Raw genomic sequence first — 18,963 nt, forward strand, 5'->3', positions numbered from 1 at the left:
AAAGCATTCACATTTTCCAAATCTATATTCAACGAGGAAAGCATTCACATTTTCCAATTCGCTCACAAGCTTTTCTACCTTGTTCAAAGTTCCTTAAATCTATATTCAACCAGGAAAGCATTCACATTTTCCAATTCGCCCACAAGCTTTTCTACCTTGTTCAAAGTTCCTTAAATCTATATTCAACCATGAAAACATTCACATTTTCCAATTGGCTCACAAGCTTTTCTACATTGTTCAAAGTTCCTGCCAACACAATGCCTTTTAAGAAGTGAATGAGTTCCTTGTTCTATCGTAATGTATGAAGATTAACAGGAAGGAGGTATTCACAAATTGTATTAATCTTTATGGGTGGGCCGTATGGGGAGCATCCATCCAAGACAATACGACTCGCAATATGATGAGGTAGGGAGTCTAGAGAATGAGAATGAGAACAATAATAACAAAGGGGCCCAACATGATTCCTTTTCCTGTTGTTAGTCCCAAAGTAAAAGTGAATACGCTAGACAATGTCTTTGGTCAGGAGACCGCGTCAAAAGGAAAAGGAGAAACTCATGAATTCCCCTTAATTAAACTTACTTAAATAATCCATCACTCCATTTCGGTTGTCATAATTCGAAGACCTGTCGTCTCTCAGTACGTCAACCTATCGTCACGGCTGCTTTCTTCTTGAGAGTGAACACTACGTATCTGTTATGAGTCATCATTGAAAATCAAATGTATTTCAGTACAACATGGAACGCACAAGATACCGCATACACCAGGAATAGTGAATTTGGTTTCAATTTCCTGAGTCGTTGTAGATGTGGACTGTGTGTTACAAATATCACAACAGTCAAAAGAAATCGGGAATAGTTGGTAAGGGTGACCAATTACTTTAACCATCTCATCATTACTGTTTTAAACTACTGTATTGGGCCGAATAAGATGCACAAATTTGAAAGCCTAGCTAATTGCATTTCGGGAAACTTTAACTTTTGTTAAGAGTGTGGGGATTCCTTCTCTAAATATATTTAGGTATTTAAAGAAGATAGCACAAATTTGAAAGCTCAGCTAATTGCATTCAGGGAAATTTTAACTTTGGTTAAGAATGTGTGGATGGCTTCTCTAAATATATTTATGGATTTAAAGGTTGTGGTAGAATGGGTAAATGAGCATAGTGTTTTAAATGTATTTTAATTGGAGTATGGGAAGGATTTTTATTAATGCTTTCAGGGTTATTTTTTTTATTTGTATTTACAGGGAGATTAATCATGGGAGGAATGATGTGTAAGAAGGGTTTGGAAATATAATTTGGAATTATCATTATCTACATTGAAGAATATGAAAAAAATGTCTTAATAATTTTTTTATTTTGTAAAGAGTTGTTTTTGGAGTGATTTTTTGAACTTTATGGAAGTAGGAAGAAAAATTTGAGGTGAAATCTTGATTTGTGTTATTTAAATTGGTTTTTTGACTATATATATGGATTCAACGCCCTGAAAAACCTGCAAAACACATAAATTGTACAGTGGTTACCTACAAACTTGTGATTTCAATAAATTCTTACTGGGATTTAGAAAAATTAGACCCGAAAAATTTCCAAAAATAACACTAAAACAACTAGATTTTGTAATATTCATGAGAAATGTTTTTGTTTTATATTTTGTAATTTGTATATGGTTAAATAAGATAATTATCTTTAAATACTTTACTAAATTATAATTATAACCCATAAATGATAATTTTGAAGTGGTCTAGTGTCATTTGTTTACTTAAAAATATTGAACATATATTTTTAATGTAAACTCTCTCAGTCTACCAAGCCAAGAAAAAGATAATTTGAACATATATTTTTAATGTAAACTCTCTCAGTCTACCAAGCCAAGAAAAAGATAATTTGTTTATCTATTACGTATGATACTTTGAAAATATTAAAATGTAACCTCTCTCAATCTACCCAGCCAAGAAAAAGATAAAATATTTCGAGTGAAACTCTTTTCATTATAAAAGAGATTTCATCTTTATTGGCCCTTGGTAAATGCAGAGTAAAGATAACTTTAAGTTGTTGTAGTTCAGCTCATCCAACCATTCATGATCAAACGACGTCGGATGGGCCACCACCATTTGCATTTTCATACCATATTTCCATTGGTAACCGCCAAGGAAAGAAATGCAATGAACAATACAGGATTGGGAACACTTGTTTATTTATTTTATTTTGCTGTGCTGCAAGACCACCACCAGCATAAACATCCTTTTAAAAAGATTAATTTTTTTTTTTCAGTGTGGAGAAAGGATTGGGATTTAGGTATGGCCATTTTATTTGCGGAGGCAGCACGATAACCTCCTCCATCTTCATCATTGCTACATACCTTAAAAATCACCACCAAGAAATAAATAAATTGGGCACCTAACAAACAAACAAACTGTTTGCTATTTGCAATCCGCCGCCTGATCCGAGCACTCCGAGCATGCTGGAAGATAAGATAATGGAGATTCGAGCACAAACGTATGAGGATGGCCGGGCGGTTTTCGATGAAAAGGGGGCGGTGGACTGGCGGTGCCTTAAAAAATGGTTATAGTTAGCCTTAGACGCGACATTCCAGCCCAACCAGTCCAGGCCGTCTCTGTTTCGTTGTTGGAAAAGGAAAAGAGAAATGATGGGCGCACACAGCTGCCATGCCCATTGCCCATCCCATGTCCATGTCCATGCCCATATCCATATCCATGCCCATTGCCCACATGAAATAAATGAAAAGGGCAGAGTAGGTCGCCCAACCCAGTCTCCACTGTTCTCCCTGGTTCTTTGCGTACAAGCCCATCTGACAAACATAAAAATAGATGTGTTAGTTGTTGTGGTAATGGTAAAGTTGAAGGCAAGGATCAGTAATTGCACGTGTGTTGAGGGCACCGCCTTTGCAATTGTTTAAGAGAGATAATCATCCAACCCACCTCCACCACCAGCAGAATACATGCGCTCGCTTAATCGCCCACCTCACCTAACAGCAACAGAATAAGGGCCATGTAAATATTGACAATTCTAATCTAAATATTCTCCCATATCAAAAGCAATCTAAACCACAGTCTGCTTGTTGCAGCAGGATGCTGAATGCCGGATCTCTTATTTGATTCCCTTTTTTATGGTGCTGCTCTGCTCGACTTGCACGGCAATCCACGTTCAGGCAAGTATGATCTTAGGGTTTGAAAATGACCTTCAGCCAATCCCTAACTCAGGCTGGTTAAGACATACAAATTAACTTGCAGGTATTATTGCCAGTAAGTACGAGTTCTGAGAATGGCTTTACTGATCACACAACTGGCATTCAGCAAGTAAAATACAATAAAGCCCATTGGTGATTTGTAATGTCAGCAGCTGTAGCAGGGTTATTATCTTTCAATTATGCTCCAATCGAACCCACATCAAAAAACCATAAATATATCGTCAGTTGATATTCAAAGGTTTCTTTCTTTAGGGTAGTTCTTGCCTGCAAATGGAGCCTATACTCTATAGGGCTCTAGCATTAACACCAGATCTGGAGGCCTGAGCAGCTCGTTCTCCGAGCTCTCAGAGATCGATGCAGTGCGTATCTTGCAGCTTTTTGTTTTTTTATATGAAAAACTGGCCATGAACTGTAAGAGGTGAGGTTTTCCATTAAGGGAGCTCATATAGAAAATGCCCTCGTGACTCTGGTCATCCATGTGCAGCTCTTGATTCAAGGCATTAATTTTGGATAATAGGTTGTAAAAATTACCTGGATTTTTGACGGTTTATTTCCTTTGAAGAAAGGGCTAGATGCAGTGTACACAGCTCGCAAATAGAGGAGCTGATTCGATCGGATCAACGAGCAGAAGGCATGGCAGAGTTGGGGTGAGGGGACTGCAGCCTGGCACGAGACCTGAAAACTTTTCTGACAAGCAGCCGGGCGGGCAGAGTCACGCATGGTGTCGGACCAGGCTTCATTCCCCTCACAACACTCTTCCAATTTCTAACGTTGAGGCCAAAATACCGAGTGGACTGGGATTCATTGATTCCTCGGAGACCCGCTCTTTCAAGGCTCTCAGGCGCATCATTGGGTGAGATATTGAACAATCCTTACTCTCATGATTTCCATTATATTACAACGTTTTCATTGCACTTATTATTGGATTTTTGTATGCAAATCAAGTCCCAGAAACTACACTTGCATACACACATATTCTGCCTACTATCCCCTCTAGATTTCGGATTAGTTTGGGGAACTAAACTGGTAACGTCATAATTGTGAATCTTGGTTATCGGTTTGAATTTCATTTAACTATTTGCTTCAAATTTGTATCTTATGCTTTTCTGTTTGTAATTAAAACTGGTAGGGCAGAAAAAACTGGGTACAGATTAAGAAGCAGAATCTCTATTGGCAAACATCATACAGCCGTAATCTGTTGCATGGGAGGTTCTTTAATTATTCCATGGGAATAGTAAAGTGAGCCATGACACCGCATCCGGGAGATTTTCATGACAGAGTTAGTCACAGTGACACAGTAAATTGATAGATATACCTGAACTTTGGGTTCCATGGAAGTGCGAAATGTGAGACCGTGAAGAGCCTCTAAACACTTCAATTATTTTGTGCCATATATATATATATGTATAGATAGATAGATATTCGTGAGAGCTTAGACAATGTTAACGCGCTTATCCTTGGTTGGGCTAGGGTAATCTCCAGTATTACTTAATTTTAACCATATTTTAATGGTCGATATTTTTCTTCCATGGCCCGGTTGCCTAAATAGTGTGGACAGTCTCTTATAATTGTAGGATTTCAGTTGCATTTAAGTATCATATTGTCCATATTTGAGAGTTTAGAAAGGAGCTGAGTTATGAATACGTGTAAACTGTTATTACGTTTCTACGTATATCGTCGTTTAGGCAGTGGCCCAAGTTCAATTCTCAGTGCATTCCTGCAGGGCCACTATGGATAATCTTCCAAGTGTTTCAAAAACTGGGTGGTTCTGTTTTTAGTTTTCCTATGGACAAAAGTAAGATAAGCATTTTTTTTTGCGATAGATAACGCCATAGAAAGCCACAGGATGTATCTGCAACTCATTGCATGCTTATAAATAATACAACTTTTCACTAGTTATAAACATAATACAGACATCCACATCGAAGTAAGAGTTCTTCGCCATAAGAATATTGACCTTCTTCAACTCGAACTCGATGTAATGGAAAGCGTTCTTGTATATTTCACATAGGATTTTCGATTATATGTTGAAGTCCGAATATTCATTAAAGAATTTGAGAGGAAGGTATAAGGGCTTGGAGTTGATACTTATTGTATTAAAGCTCTGAACATTTTGGGTATTGTTCATTTCGCATCATATCTTTTCTTTGAATAACCAAGCAGACCCATCTCTGGTGGAAATAAGTATTACTTCCAGTATTTTATGGCTGGTATATGGCTTTGTCTATTAGAAGTTCTGGAGTTTTTGGCCAAACTATTTTTGGCCAAATAGTGATTTTTGTTATTTGAAATCTGTTTTTATTTCATATATGGATTTAGCACCATGAAAAACTCCTTACATTCAGATTGTAGAGAATTCACAACTCAAATTTATGATTTCAAGAAATGTTTACCTCAATGTGACCAATTTCTACTGGAATGTATGTCCAGAAAAGCTTCCAAACTACTACTGCCTGTTACACTAACTTGTCCAGGTTTTCTAGCTGGTATACTACTTCTCCAGGTTTTGCCACCTGTTTTACTTGCCGTACAAGAGTTATGATTGGATTTTTTACACCGAGGGATTTACCCTTTTGGATTACTGAGCTTGAAATGAATTCCAGTGAGTACAAGTCTGATCTTTGTTTGTTATTTGAAGACAGTTTGTACCCCTTCCATAGATAACATGACCTACGTTCTTCCTTTGCACTGGTCATAAAATGGTGGTATTCCAACTTCCCAAATGTCCTCAAAGTTTAAGGTTTAGTAAGGCTAATTATCTTGGTGGATTTATTAGTCGTTGCGTTTAGAAATGGTTTTGGTGATTGTGGATTTGGCTGAGTATTTTCTTCACCAAAAGGTTCACTAGAAATTACTTTGCAAGCTCTTCGCTGCCTTCCTGAAATGGAAGCATTGTTATTAATGGAATCAAAACTTTAAACTATTGTTATTTTGTTCTTCTGGTGAGTGCGCTTTGGCTACTCAAAAACTATTGAACCTGAAACGTAACTATCTAGTATTTCATAATTCCACATCTATGTTTTTCTTAAATCCATGTGGAGGTTCTTATGGTCCTATGCTAATTATATAACATACAGGATGTAATTAACATCTATATCCTCCCGTCTTTCATATCTTCCTGTTTCCCCGATTAAGTGATGTGAGCTTTACCTTACCTGCCACCAATTTCATATTGGCAGAACATTTAGAGACTGAGCTATTTAAAAGAAGACTTGACTGCTGGCAATAAATAGTCGAGCACATCATTATTGTAAGTGTGCAGAAACAAGAAGCCCAAGTTTCTTTCTCAAGTAGGTTTTAGACCTAAGCATTCAACCGTCAAACCATGTGGTAAGTGTGCAAAAACAACCAGACCAAGGCTCCTTTCAGGCAGGTTATGAACCTACCCATTCAAACATCAAACCATTTGGTAAGGATTTAGTAACTTTCCGAGATATAGATATTGTACAGAAAGGAAGATGAAAAGGTTATATGTTACTTACGTATATTTTTATAGATTTTGATCAAGTTTTGGATACAGAAATCTGAAGTTTGGTAAAATAATGGAGAAATTATGAATTCCAGTTGAATTAAATGGACTTGAATGGAGCGCAATAACAGGTCAAACTCATATGAAAAGGTTCTGAGAAAAATGCCGAATCATAATTAATGGGAGTGAAACAAGTTGTCTCCTCTCACAACGTGATTTGGGTTCTTTACATATGAATTAAAGATATTGGGGTAGGAGGATAAGGAAAAATATGAGAGTGAAACAAGTCGTCTCCTCTCACAACATAATTTGCTTCTTTACATATAAATTAAAATATTGGGTTAGGAAGGATAGGGATATATATGAGAGTGAAACAAGTTGTCTTCTCTCCCAACATGATTTGGCTTCTTTGCATATGGATTAAAATATTGGGTTAGGAAGGACCAGGAAAAATATAATGAGAGTGACACGAGTTGTCTCCACTCCCAAGATGATTTGGCTGTTGGGTTCTTTACAAATGAATTAAAATATTGAGTCAGGAATGATAAGAAAAAAGGTGAACGTGGTAAGGATTTTTTTTAAGCATCGTTATCTTTACCATGTTACAAAAGTTTATAAATTGGAAAAAAAAATTGAAGATATCTCTATACAGCATAAACCTAGGATCACTTATCTCATGTAAAATGAATAGATGAAACATATGTACCAACCAAAATGAAAATTTCCCTGCGTGAACCAGAAGATATTCAAAATGAAATGTATGTGATATCACATATTTTAAATGAATAGATGAAATATATATACCCAACCAAAATGAAAATTTTCCTTTGTGAACCAGAAATGTTCAAAATGAAATGTATGTGATATCACAAATTTTATTACATACTATTCATATCCAGAAAAGTTTACAGAGTGCAATAATATTAGTCTATGCTATAGTTATCTTTCTGGTAGACTATAAACTGTTTATGTGGAATGCTTATTAAATGGGCATCGTAGTTTGGTGGATAACTCTTTGCTTCGGCATAATAAAATTGATGGTTCTGTCGATGAGTTTCAGGATTTTCTCAAATTGTTGATTGGGAGCCACCAAAACCTAATGGAAAATGGTGGAACTATGATCCAGTTGGTATCATGGTTTCCACCAGAAAAGGAAAGGTGCTTACGCCTGTTTCCACCATGGTTTATGGCCGGCTTCCTCGTTTATGTATGCTTCATTTTCAGATCCAAACACACCACCCTGCACAAAATAGTACGGCAGGAATATATACTGAAAAGATATGGGAATTAGAACCAAACATCCATTTTTTCCAACAGTGATATACCCAACAAATCCATTTGTATTATCATAGCTTGCCATTCAGAAGCTTCAGAATGTATACAAAGAGTTGCAGAGCGCTCTGACCGTAATCCGATTCTAGATTCGGGCCATCCAAGTGCCCAACTGCTGAGCCATTGTTGACCCGAATTCTACACTCGGGTAACGTTGTACATCGTTATACACACACGTGTATGATTCTTTATTTATACCTATATATGCAAATCCTCCGAATGCATGGCAACTTAATACTCGCATGATTCGTTTATCGACGCCTTCCACAGGCTGACTATCCTGAAAACCACTTGTTACAATGTGATTTGGCAAATGTAATATCGTGCCCCTCTATGTTTGGATTGGATTGTGAAAATCTCTGCATTTCAAGAGATACGGACATACTCGTCAAATGATCCCACTTAGGAGAACATATACACAAACTCGGCTGTGCTTAGTTACATAAGAAGATTTTATCTATTTTTCTCAAATACAACAGCATCGAAGTTTGGTATTCTCAACCATTTTTTGTCCGAGAATTAACCTAGGATTTTGTTGCACATTATGAACTGGTATGATATCTCATTTCTCACTACGTGATACTCACCGCTGAATTATATAAATAGAAAACTTTAAAACAGTGTGGAAAGTGGATGATTTATGAATATAATCTATTATTATATTATTAATTGTGAGAAGTTTATGTTTAGATAATTCATATATATTTAAAAGATGGTAAGATAGTTGTATGGTGGTTTAATTTTTATTATAGAAGTTAGAAAATCATAATAAATAGTTTATTTGATTTATTATACAAATAAAGAATATTCTTTATAAAAATTTAATTAAAATTAATTACTGATTTATAGTATAGAAGGTTTAATAATTTTGAAACCTAAATTTATGTGGAGTCATCTATTATTAATTAGATATTGAAATCTATTACAACAACTAATAACTATATTATTTCTGATATATTATTAATAATAGTAAAATCACACTAGTAATGCTTATGGTCTTATATCAATCATATTTATTAATGTGGTTAAGCTAGTTGAGGGCCACAATGTGGGGTCATTTGTTGACCATGGTTGACAATGGTTGAAGAGGGTTGACGAGTTTGATCATGGTTAACAAGGCTGACTGAGGTTGAATATGGTTGACTGAAGTTGTCCGAATTTGATCATGGTCAACCATTAATGTAACAACATATTAATGTTAAGTAAATTTAACAATGTTACATTAATGTTGACCATTGATGACTGAGGTTGAGCATGTTTGACCATTCTAACTTTAGTAATGTTGAACATGAGTTGACTATCTTTATCCAAGGTTGACAATGGTCACCCAGAGATGACCATGGTTGGTCATAATCATTGGTCATCATGACAATGAGTTATGATGACTAACTAAAGTTGATGGGTTGATCATAGTTAACTATTGCCAACCATTGTGAATATAGTTAACTATTGTTGATGATGGTTGACCATGTTGACTATAGTTATCTACAAGCCACAACAATTGATTATTGTCAACTATAGTAAAACATGGTGACCATAGCTACTATAGTCACCTTATATAGGCAACCTTACTATTATGATTATTATATCTATTATTATTATTAGTCAACTTTATTAAACCTTATTCATACACCTAATATTAAGAGTAATAATAACATTATTATTGTTAATTATTAATAACATATTGAGTCATATTATAATAATATAATCAACCTTAATATTACTATTGTTATTGTTATTATTAAGATTATAATAGCCATTTTCATTAATATTAATAATACCTTCTAACTAAGTTGGCAACTGTTATTATTAAAATTATAATAGCCATTTTCATTAATATTAATATTACCTTCTAACTAAGTTGGCAACTGTTGTAATATGTAGTATTGTGTAAACTAAGAGATTGGTTCAATTACTAGTGATTGTGTGGGGCCCAAAGGTTATAGTGGTATTTGTCGGTAAGGTGAATACAAGAGCGACCCACTTGTAGATTGCTCTGGTTATATATAAACATTTTTAAACCTTGACTATGACCAACAAAAGTTGACCTTGGTTGATTTTGAGCAACTAAAGATGACTATATAATTGAATATGGTTGAGTTACATTAAATAAAGATGACTATGAATGACTATTGTAAACATAGAGTTGACCAAGTTAAAGCGTGATAAAGTATTAATGATGTATAATAATAATAATATCAACATTAATCTTAATATTAATATATTATTACTATTGGTAGTAGTGATCAACTTTATTAATATTAATATTAAACATTATTAAATATTAAACCTTAATCATAGTTGATTATGGCAGTTTCATAATAATAATATAGTCAACCTTATTATTATTATTCTTATTATTATTATTATTAAATTTCTACCAAGATTGACTTTTGTTGTTTAAGTTGACAATATTTGACTTTAGAGACCATGATTGGCTATAATTAGATATGGTTAATATAGTAAATTTTATTATTATTATGATTATTATTAATAATGCTGGTCAACCAAGTTTGATTATGGTAAACTATTAATATTATATTCAATTATAATAATAACAATAAAGTTAAAGTTAAAATTAATATTATTATTATTATTATTTCAAGTTTGTTAATATCAATATTAATATTATTATTATTAAACATTTTAAAATCTTGATTGTACCAAATATGAGCTTAGTTGACTAAGGTTGACAATGTTTGACTTTGGTCAACTATCGTTGACTATAATTAAATATGGTTGAGTTACGTTGACTTGGGACAACTATGAGTGAACAAGGTTGACTTTGTTTGACTATCTTTGGCTAATATGATTGACTATGTTTGATTATTAATATTAATCAATAATATTAATAAGTGATTAGGTTTGATCAAAGTTGAAGAGAGTTGACTACCAAACATAGTCAAACATAGTTGAACATACTCAACCACATTAGTGAATGTGGTGGACTAATTCTGTAATTTGGCATTAAGACACTGGATAAATTGCAGTGTAATGTTACATTGCAACATTAGATAGATTTTTGTACCATATCAATGTTACAATATGTTTGATTTTTAATATTAATCAATAATATTAATAGGTGATTATGTTTGACTGAAGTTGAAGAGCTTTGACTGTCAAATGTAGTCAAACATGGTTGAACATAGTCAACCACAATAGTAAATGTGGTTGACTAATTTTGTAATGTCATATTGCAATGTTGGATAGATTTCTGTATCATTTCGACATCACAATAATAATCATTATTATTATAATAATACTATTTATTAATATTAATATTGTATAATAAAACATTTTTAAGTCTTGATTGTGGCCAACCAAGGATGACCTTGACTAAGGTTGACAATGTTTGATTTTGGTCAAACGTGGTTGACTATAATTGAATATGGTTGACTGAGAATGAGAAGCAAGGTTGACTCTTATTAAATATTGTAAAAGTAGAGTTGACAAAGTTTGATTATTAATATTAATTGATAAAATAATGAGCGATTATGTTTGACCGAAGCTGAAGAGTGTTGACTCTTAAGCATAGTTGAACATAGTCAAGCATAGTCAACCACATTAATAAACCAATGTGTTTTAAACCATATTAATATTAATATTATGAAATCTTTATAAACATTGAGTATCGGTGAGCATGATTTAACCATGGTGAATGCACTTTGACTATTTGACCATGGTTGATCATATTTTTCTATGATAGATTATGGTTGTCTATATTGATAATTAATCGATGGTTGACCATGTTCGACTATATTAACTATTGTTGGTCATGTTGAGCATGGGCTGACCATGGTTTTCAAAGTTTGATGTGTGACTATTGTTAAACATTGTTGTCTATGTTTAATTATAGTTAACGAATGTTTGACTATGGTTTACTATTTTGACCCTATTTAAACATCATTGACTACGTTTTGACTATGAATGACTATGTTTAACAATTGCCTGACTATGGTTGACCATAGTTGACTACAATTGTCCATGTTCACCATGTTAAACATCATTGACTATGTTTTGACTCTGAATGACTATGGTTAACGATTGTATGACTATGATTTCACATGGTTTGACTATCATTGATCAATATGATTGACTATGGTTGAACATGGTTTGATTATGATTGATCATTATTTGACCATGGTTTGAGTATGATTTGACTATGGTTAACCTTGATCATCCACTATAGGCCTCCATTGTCAATGATGGCCATTAACTATGGTTCACTATAGGTCACCTATAGATAGACCATGATCCTCGTGGTAAGTGTGGTTCACCGTGGTAGTCATGTTGACTATTGTTGACTTGGATGCCCATGTTGACTATTGTTGACTTTGATATCCATATTAACTATAGTTGATCATGTCAACCATAGTTAATATGTATTAATGTATATCTTAATTCATATTTAAAACATTATAAATATGCAAATTAATATATTATTAATATGTCATTAATGTTATATTACTTTTATTAATATTGTAGTAATGTTATATATATATGAATGTCATAATTAAATATTTATATATTAATTATGTATTAATTAAGTATTATATTAATAAATAAATTATTAATAAATTAATATTTTAATTAATATATCAATACATTAATTAATATTGTAATTAATTATATATAAAATTTACTTAATCACTATTAATAATTAAATTAAAATTCTAAAAAACTATTGACAAATAAATTAACTAATAAAAGTTTTAAAACCCTATTGACAAATAGGTTTATTAACTCAATCTCTAGACTTTTAACGTTGTCTCAAATATGCAATGGTTATCTCCACGGATTTTCATTTGTCGATCAATAGGGTTTTCTAATTTCAATCAAATGTATTTTGAAAATATTAACTACCCCATGGTTGTCTCCACTGATTTTGAATAGCCGATCAACAGGGTTTTCTAATTTCAATCAATGTCTTTTTGCAAATATTACCTTTCAATATTTGATTTATAGGGTTTTTTGTTGTGCACATTATTACCTTTCAATATTTGATTTATAGGGTTTTTTTTGTCGTGCACATTACACATGGGAAGCTTGTAATTTCCACTTAAAAAATAATATAGTAGAGGTTCCAAAAACCTCTTAAAAACACTTCAAAAAAATACATATTACTGGACCAAGCGGAAAAAAACAACAACATTTAAACTACGAAAAGATGAAGTAAAGGACATTGAATTGAATTTAGAGCATTAATATGATTGTTTAACAAGAACATTGGAATTTGGAGCATTGGTCTGTATTGTTTCAAGAAAATCATAAAGTGATTGCGTCCACAATGTTAGCCATTATCTATAAGGAGAGTTTATATTTTTCTGGAGATGTTTTAACTTGAATTATTATAAAGATATACACAAGTACATTTTAAACAAAATGCAAAAACTACTCGGCCTATTGCTTTGCCAATGAATCTGAAATAATTATACAATGTTAAATAGATAGAATTGATATGTTTGTAAATTGGTCTCCCATATTTTTTAGCATTCAGATGACTGCAGAGGCTAAGTTGGCACCTATTCATTTTCGGTGAGCGCGGGATTAATATATGGCAGCACAGTTGCACAGTTTGCTATCCTTGAAGCACAAGCCAACAATATGAAAGCCAGCGGATATAATTTTATTATTTTCCAAAAAAAATTGTCACGCCAATTTTCTTGTAGATGATTTGGAGGATATGTCCTACAATTAGCCATCACTCACACCCATAATTACAACAATCCCTGAATTCGCCAAAGTTTTTAATGCACCCATGTTGGCTTGGAAAATCATCGCCTTCTCAGTGCTTTTCTTCTTCTTCATCAAAGTTACCACCTGGTCTACTGGTGGCAAATTGTCTCCCAACGTGCCATAATTTACCACTATTTTATCGCCATTTGCACATTGAATTAACAGATTGAGCAAATTAAGAATTGAATAATAATCGTATTTGACGTAGAAGAAAATGTAGGGTAATTCTTATTTTTATATATGAGGATTGAACCACATGCAACCACCACGCTTGGTGGAACTGTCAAACCATCTAAATATTCCCCCTTCCCCTTGAAAATGGGCATGGATGTCAGTGACTGCATTCTCTGGTTCATGGACCAACTGTGCATTATGAAGAGAGGTGCGTATGCATGAAATTTTATGTTCTCACTCGGCCTACATGAAAGAGGAAAAATGAACGATGAATTTTGACCTATATTTGATCTCCCTCATAGAAATTCCACGATATAGGGAGAGCGTTTCTTTATCCCAGGTGCCACATCCTAACCACCAACGCGAGTGGAGGATTGAATTCCAACAAAGAGACATTTAATAAGAAGGCTGTGTTGTGGAGTAAAACATTTCCTTAATTTAAACATTTCCTTAATTTCTCCGTTGATGTTCCATCTGTAATGTAAAGTTGATTCCAATCGGCCTAATGAGGAATCGAACTTGGGCAAGAAAAGTGGCCAAAAAATTAATGTACAAATTTAATTGAAAATTAAAATATGGAAAATGCAACAGATGAAGATATGGTGTGACTGTCTATTCTTGTACATCACTAAAAATATTCTATGAATGTTAACATTTATACTAATTATACACAATTATTTTTAATAATTCAATTATTAATCTAGAAAATCCTATTTCTATTTTTAAATACACCACACTTAGTTGTATAATTATACAACTAGCGAGAGGTAAGCTAGATATATATTATATATAAAAATAATAAGTACAAATAATAATAAGGTACTTATATTAGCCCTTAGGATGAAACTTTATTCTAGATCATCTTCACATGATATCATGTGAGATGTATTGGGGGCATTTATAGGTTAGTCAAGAGGTTAGAGTGGTAGTGGTCAAATTTGACCAAGAGGCACATAGAGATTCACCTAGGAGTTATAGTGGTAGTGGTCAGAATTGACAATTCACCTAGAGGTTATAGTGGTAGTGGTCAAAATTGACCCATGTCACAGTGTCATTCCTCAAGATACAAAAAATAAGATCATGAAATATCTTTTTTTGTTAATCATAAATTTTTATTTTTTGTGACTAGAGGAATTGACAACTAGGCCAATTTCATACTGGGTAAGCTATTGCCAATTAAGCTACTCCAGAGCTTTAATTTTTTTTTAACTTTAATTTTCTTCACCAATAAAAAAACACAAAAATAAATTTTTAATATATATTAAAAAACTATTTAGTGATATTTTACATTAACAATGAAATAAATATTTATAATAAAAACATAATTAATATACAATTATGCAAAGTAAATAATGAAACTATCACTATAATTACTATTTTTAAATTAATAATAAATATAATACCTTCTTTTTAAAATACTCTTAAAAAATTGATTTTATTTTATATTATTTTAACATTAAAAAAATACAAATTACATAAAATTTCAAAATTATTTGATTAATAATTTAATTTACTAATAAAAGTTAACCATCTATTTATTTTATATTTAATTTAGATTAATATTATTTAATACTTATCTATTAATTACACAAAATTTCAAAATTATTTTATTAACAATTTAATTTCATTAATAAAAGTTAGCAACCTATTTATTTTATATTTAGTTTAGATTAATATTATTTAATACTTATTTATTTATATTTATAATTTGAAATAATATGAATTTAAAATTATTAAAATAGATTTTAATTTTTGGGTTATGACTTTTTATGATTTTGATTTGATTCTTTTACATCTACTATAATGTGTTATTTGACTAGACCTTTTGGGTCAATGAGTGTGGTTGATTAATGCCATGAGGATGATTCATACCAGTGGGTGTGGCTAATTAATGCCCTAAGATGAGTCATACTTGCTAGCTTGAAATATCCACTGAAATAACACATTCTGATGGATCCAGAAAAATCAAAACAAAATTTTAAGTTCTGAACAATAATAATTAAAAGGAAAAGCTATTTATATATATAAAAGTGTATTGGTAATTTGATATATATTCTCCACGGGTGTGTGTATATATATATATATATTCTAAATTTTTTATATTAATAATTTTTTTTATAGGAATGTGATTTTGTGTTATGTAAATTGTGTTTTTAAATATATAAATAGATTCAATGTCTTAAAAAAATGCATAAGATACTCTAATTATATAGACTAAATAATCCAAACTTTAAAGTCAACAAATATTGATTAGGCATAGTCTAACTCATAAACAAAATGAATTGTTTGTGAAAATACGACAATACAAAGTTGAGAGAGATTGTGATTTCATATTGTTTAAAATGCATTTCTGAAAGCATAAATGGAGTTAGCACCCTAAAAAACTCATTCATCACTTGAATTTCGCAGATTAAATAGCTTAAACTTATGATTCTTAAAAATGTTTATCAAATTTTGGGCAAAATTAACCAAAAAGTGCTCGAAAATGGACCATTTGGTCTATTATTTAGACCAGATATAAAGATTGCATTTCAAATGAAAATAATCAAAGAATAGACTGCAAAAAAAATCATAACTTAGAAAGTTTAAATTACATATTTTTTATTATGATGCAAGGTCCCATCTTTAAAAAAATCACTTAGTATCATTAGTAACATTAATGAAAGTTGGTGGTGACAAATATATTCCCTTAGTATCATTAATGACATTAAGGAGAGTGGGCGCTGAGAAATGTAAACATAGTCTAAAATTTTATGTTTTCTTTCCTTTTTGGATATATTTTCCAATAAATTTGAAATAATAGAATTGAGTTATTAAATTTATACAAACTAAATGTTTTTATTTCAAAAAAATTAATAAAAAAAAATCTATCCTAAAAGAAACCAAAGCTCATAAAGTTTAGACTACATCTTTATTATTATGATGCAATGCTACAACAACATATTTAAAAAATTACTTAGTATCATCAATGACATTAATGAGATTCGATGTCCATGGGTGGTAGCACAATTGGAAAAAAGCATGTTGGAAATCCCTTGTGTACCCAAGTGATTGAAAATTCAATCCATTGGAACATGTCTCATTAGCCGAACCAACAAAAAAGAAGAAGAAGACATTAAGATTTGACGGTGATGAATTGTTGGCATTATGATTCAAGTGTTGTCCTTGATGGCAACTCACTCAGAGATTGGTACAGGTGCTCAGAGACTGGTACAGGTGATGGCAACTTAACTAGTGGACAGATCTCAGTACAGCAGGACAAGAAAGAGATATACGCAGGTTCAGCAAGGAGAATCAGCGTGTACACGAAGGTTGGCTTCAGTAAAAGAGCGTACATGTGAAAACGTACCTTTGGTCAGTGGCAGTTAGTCCTTGGAAGTTGTGCCTATGGTTTTGGACCATGGTGTCTCGACGGACGTGTCGATCCCTAGTTTCGAGGTTGATGGTATTGTGTTACTATGGTTTTGGCTCTTGGTATTGAGCAAGGCCTAAGGCTATATAAGGAGAAGATCACTAGGCCAAAGAGATCAAGTGTGAGTGATGAAGATCTGAGAAAGTGTGTGATCCAAGTGCTGGTTATGGGTTGGTAATCTGAACCAAGGTTTCACCCATGTGGAGGATGATGAATGATGGAACGAGATCTCAAGGCTTGGAATGATTATCTTCATATGGTTTGACTCTGGATAGACTAGATCTACTGACGCATGTTTATTATTATGATCTGGGTATGTTTTGATGTCTGATATAGCTGCAGAGTTTTAAGGTTGAATTTATAGATCTGTACGCGAGTTGGTGTTGGTAAAAGAGCGTATACACGCAGGTTGGGTTCATCCAAGTAGCGTATACAATGTGAAGTATGATATTTGAATATGGAGCTGGATCTGGTTGTTGCTATGATTGTCTGGTTATTGTTGATAGGGTTACAATGATTCAGAATTGGGTGTTTCAGTGATTAATGATGCAGGTTGTACTACAATGATGATTGTCTTATGGATCCAGTATGAAAATGTATGAAACGTGGTCCCGGGTAGCTCGTAGGCCGGCACCTACGTACTGGTAAACATATCAGCCAGTACAAGAGCCAGGGGGTTGTAGCTCCCTTCCACTAGCAGCTGGAAAACGAGTAAAGAAGCATTCTGTAGGTAGGCACCTACGTACTAGTAAATGGATCGGCTAGTACAAGAGCTAAGAGGGTTGTAGCCCTCTGCAGGTTGTAGCCTGCGTGCTGGTAAAGGACTGCACCAGTACATTGTAAAAGAAGTTCTCATTAAAGAAGAAAGAGACAAATTGCAGCAGGTGGTTTTCACCCACATTGGGTTTCCACCTTATATCATGGTGTTCATGTGTGTGGCTTTTGTGTGATGATCTGTTCTGTTATACTGCACCTGTTTACTGTTAATATGCTTAATAATGTTCTGATGCATTTACTGAAGATAAGATTAACTGAATCATAAGATCTCTGGATATACGCTAGTTGCATTAGACACAGTCGCGTGTACACGCGGGTTCACTTAACTGAAGTCGCGTATATGTTTCTGAGTATGAAATTGAAAAGTTTTATCTGATCTGATAATACTGATTCACCCCCCCTCTCAGTATTATTTCCAACAATTGGTATCGGAGCTGGTCCTTCAGAGAAGCTTGATCGCTTGAAGGAGATTCGTAGAACAATGGGGAAGAAAGCACGTCAGAAGAAGAAGACAGCTCAAAGGAAAAATGACAACCTGCCGTTGAGTGGAAGCAAGTGTTCAGATCCTGAAGCATCTCAGATTGAAGATGGACAAGCAAATGAAGCATCAGATCAAATCATAGATCAACAAGATCTACCTAGCAAAAGGGAGAATGCCCTCAAGGAAGAAATCATCAGATTAGAAGATCAGTTAGAATGTGCCTCCAGAATTCGAGAAATGCTGCTAGCACTGAATAAAGAGCAAGAAAACGAGATCCTCAAACTAAGGCATCAGTTGGATGAAGGAAGGAAAGCTGAAGAGACCTTGAAGAAGCAATGTCTAGACAAAGAAGAACAACATCAAGTTGAGGTAAATATCT

At 33.1% G+C, this 18,963-nt stretch overlaps 1 protein-coding gene across 1 annotated transcript; it reads left to right on the forward strand.

Moving 5' to 3' along the window:
* Positions 1 to 2,522: 2,522 nt before the first annotated feature.
* On the forward strand, positions 2,523 to 8,289 carry LOC149233553 (uncharacterized). Its single transcript, XM_089379794.1, has 2 exons — positions 2,523 to 4,056; positions 4,333 to 8,289. The coding sequence occupies exons 1-2, from the start codon at positions 3,776 to 3,778 to the stop codon at positions 4,436 to 4,438; spliced, it is 387 nt and encodes a 128-aa protein (XP_089235920.1). The 5' UTR covers positions 2,523 to 3,775; the 3' UTR covers positions 4,439 to 8,289.
* Positions 8,290 to 18,963: the final 10,674 nt, after the last annotated feature.

Source organism: Pinus tabuliformis, chromosome J (assembly GCF_031772625.1).
Source record: "Pinus tabuliformis cultivar Carrire ecotype Pingquan chromosome J, CPIR1, whole genome shotgun sequence".
Taxonomy (NCBI): Eukaryota; Viridiplantae; Streptophyta; class Pinopsida; order Pinales; family Pinaceae; genus Pinus; species Pinus tabuliformis.

Excerpts from the sequence above, each read along its gene's own strand:
- LOC149233553 (XM_089379794.1), top strand. The coding sequence starts at position 3,776 with ATGCAGTGTACACAGCTCGCAAATAGAGGAGCTGATTCGATCGGATCA. Across the intron at positions 4,057-4,332 it reads GCTCTCAGGCGCATCATTGG|GGCAGAAAAAACTGGGTACA; the intron begins GTGAGATATTGA and ends TAAAACTGGTAG.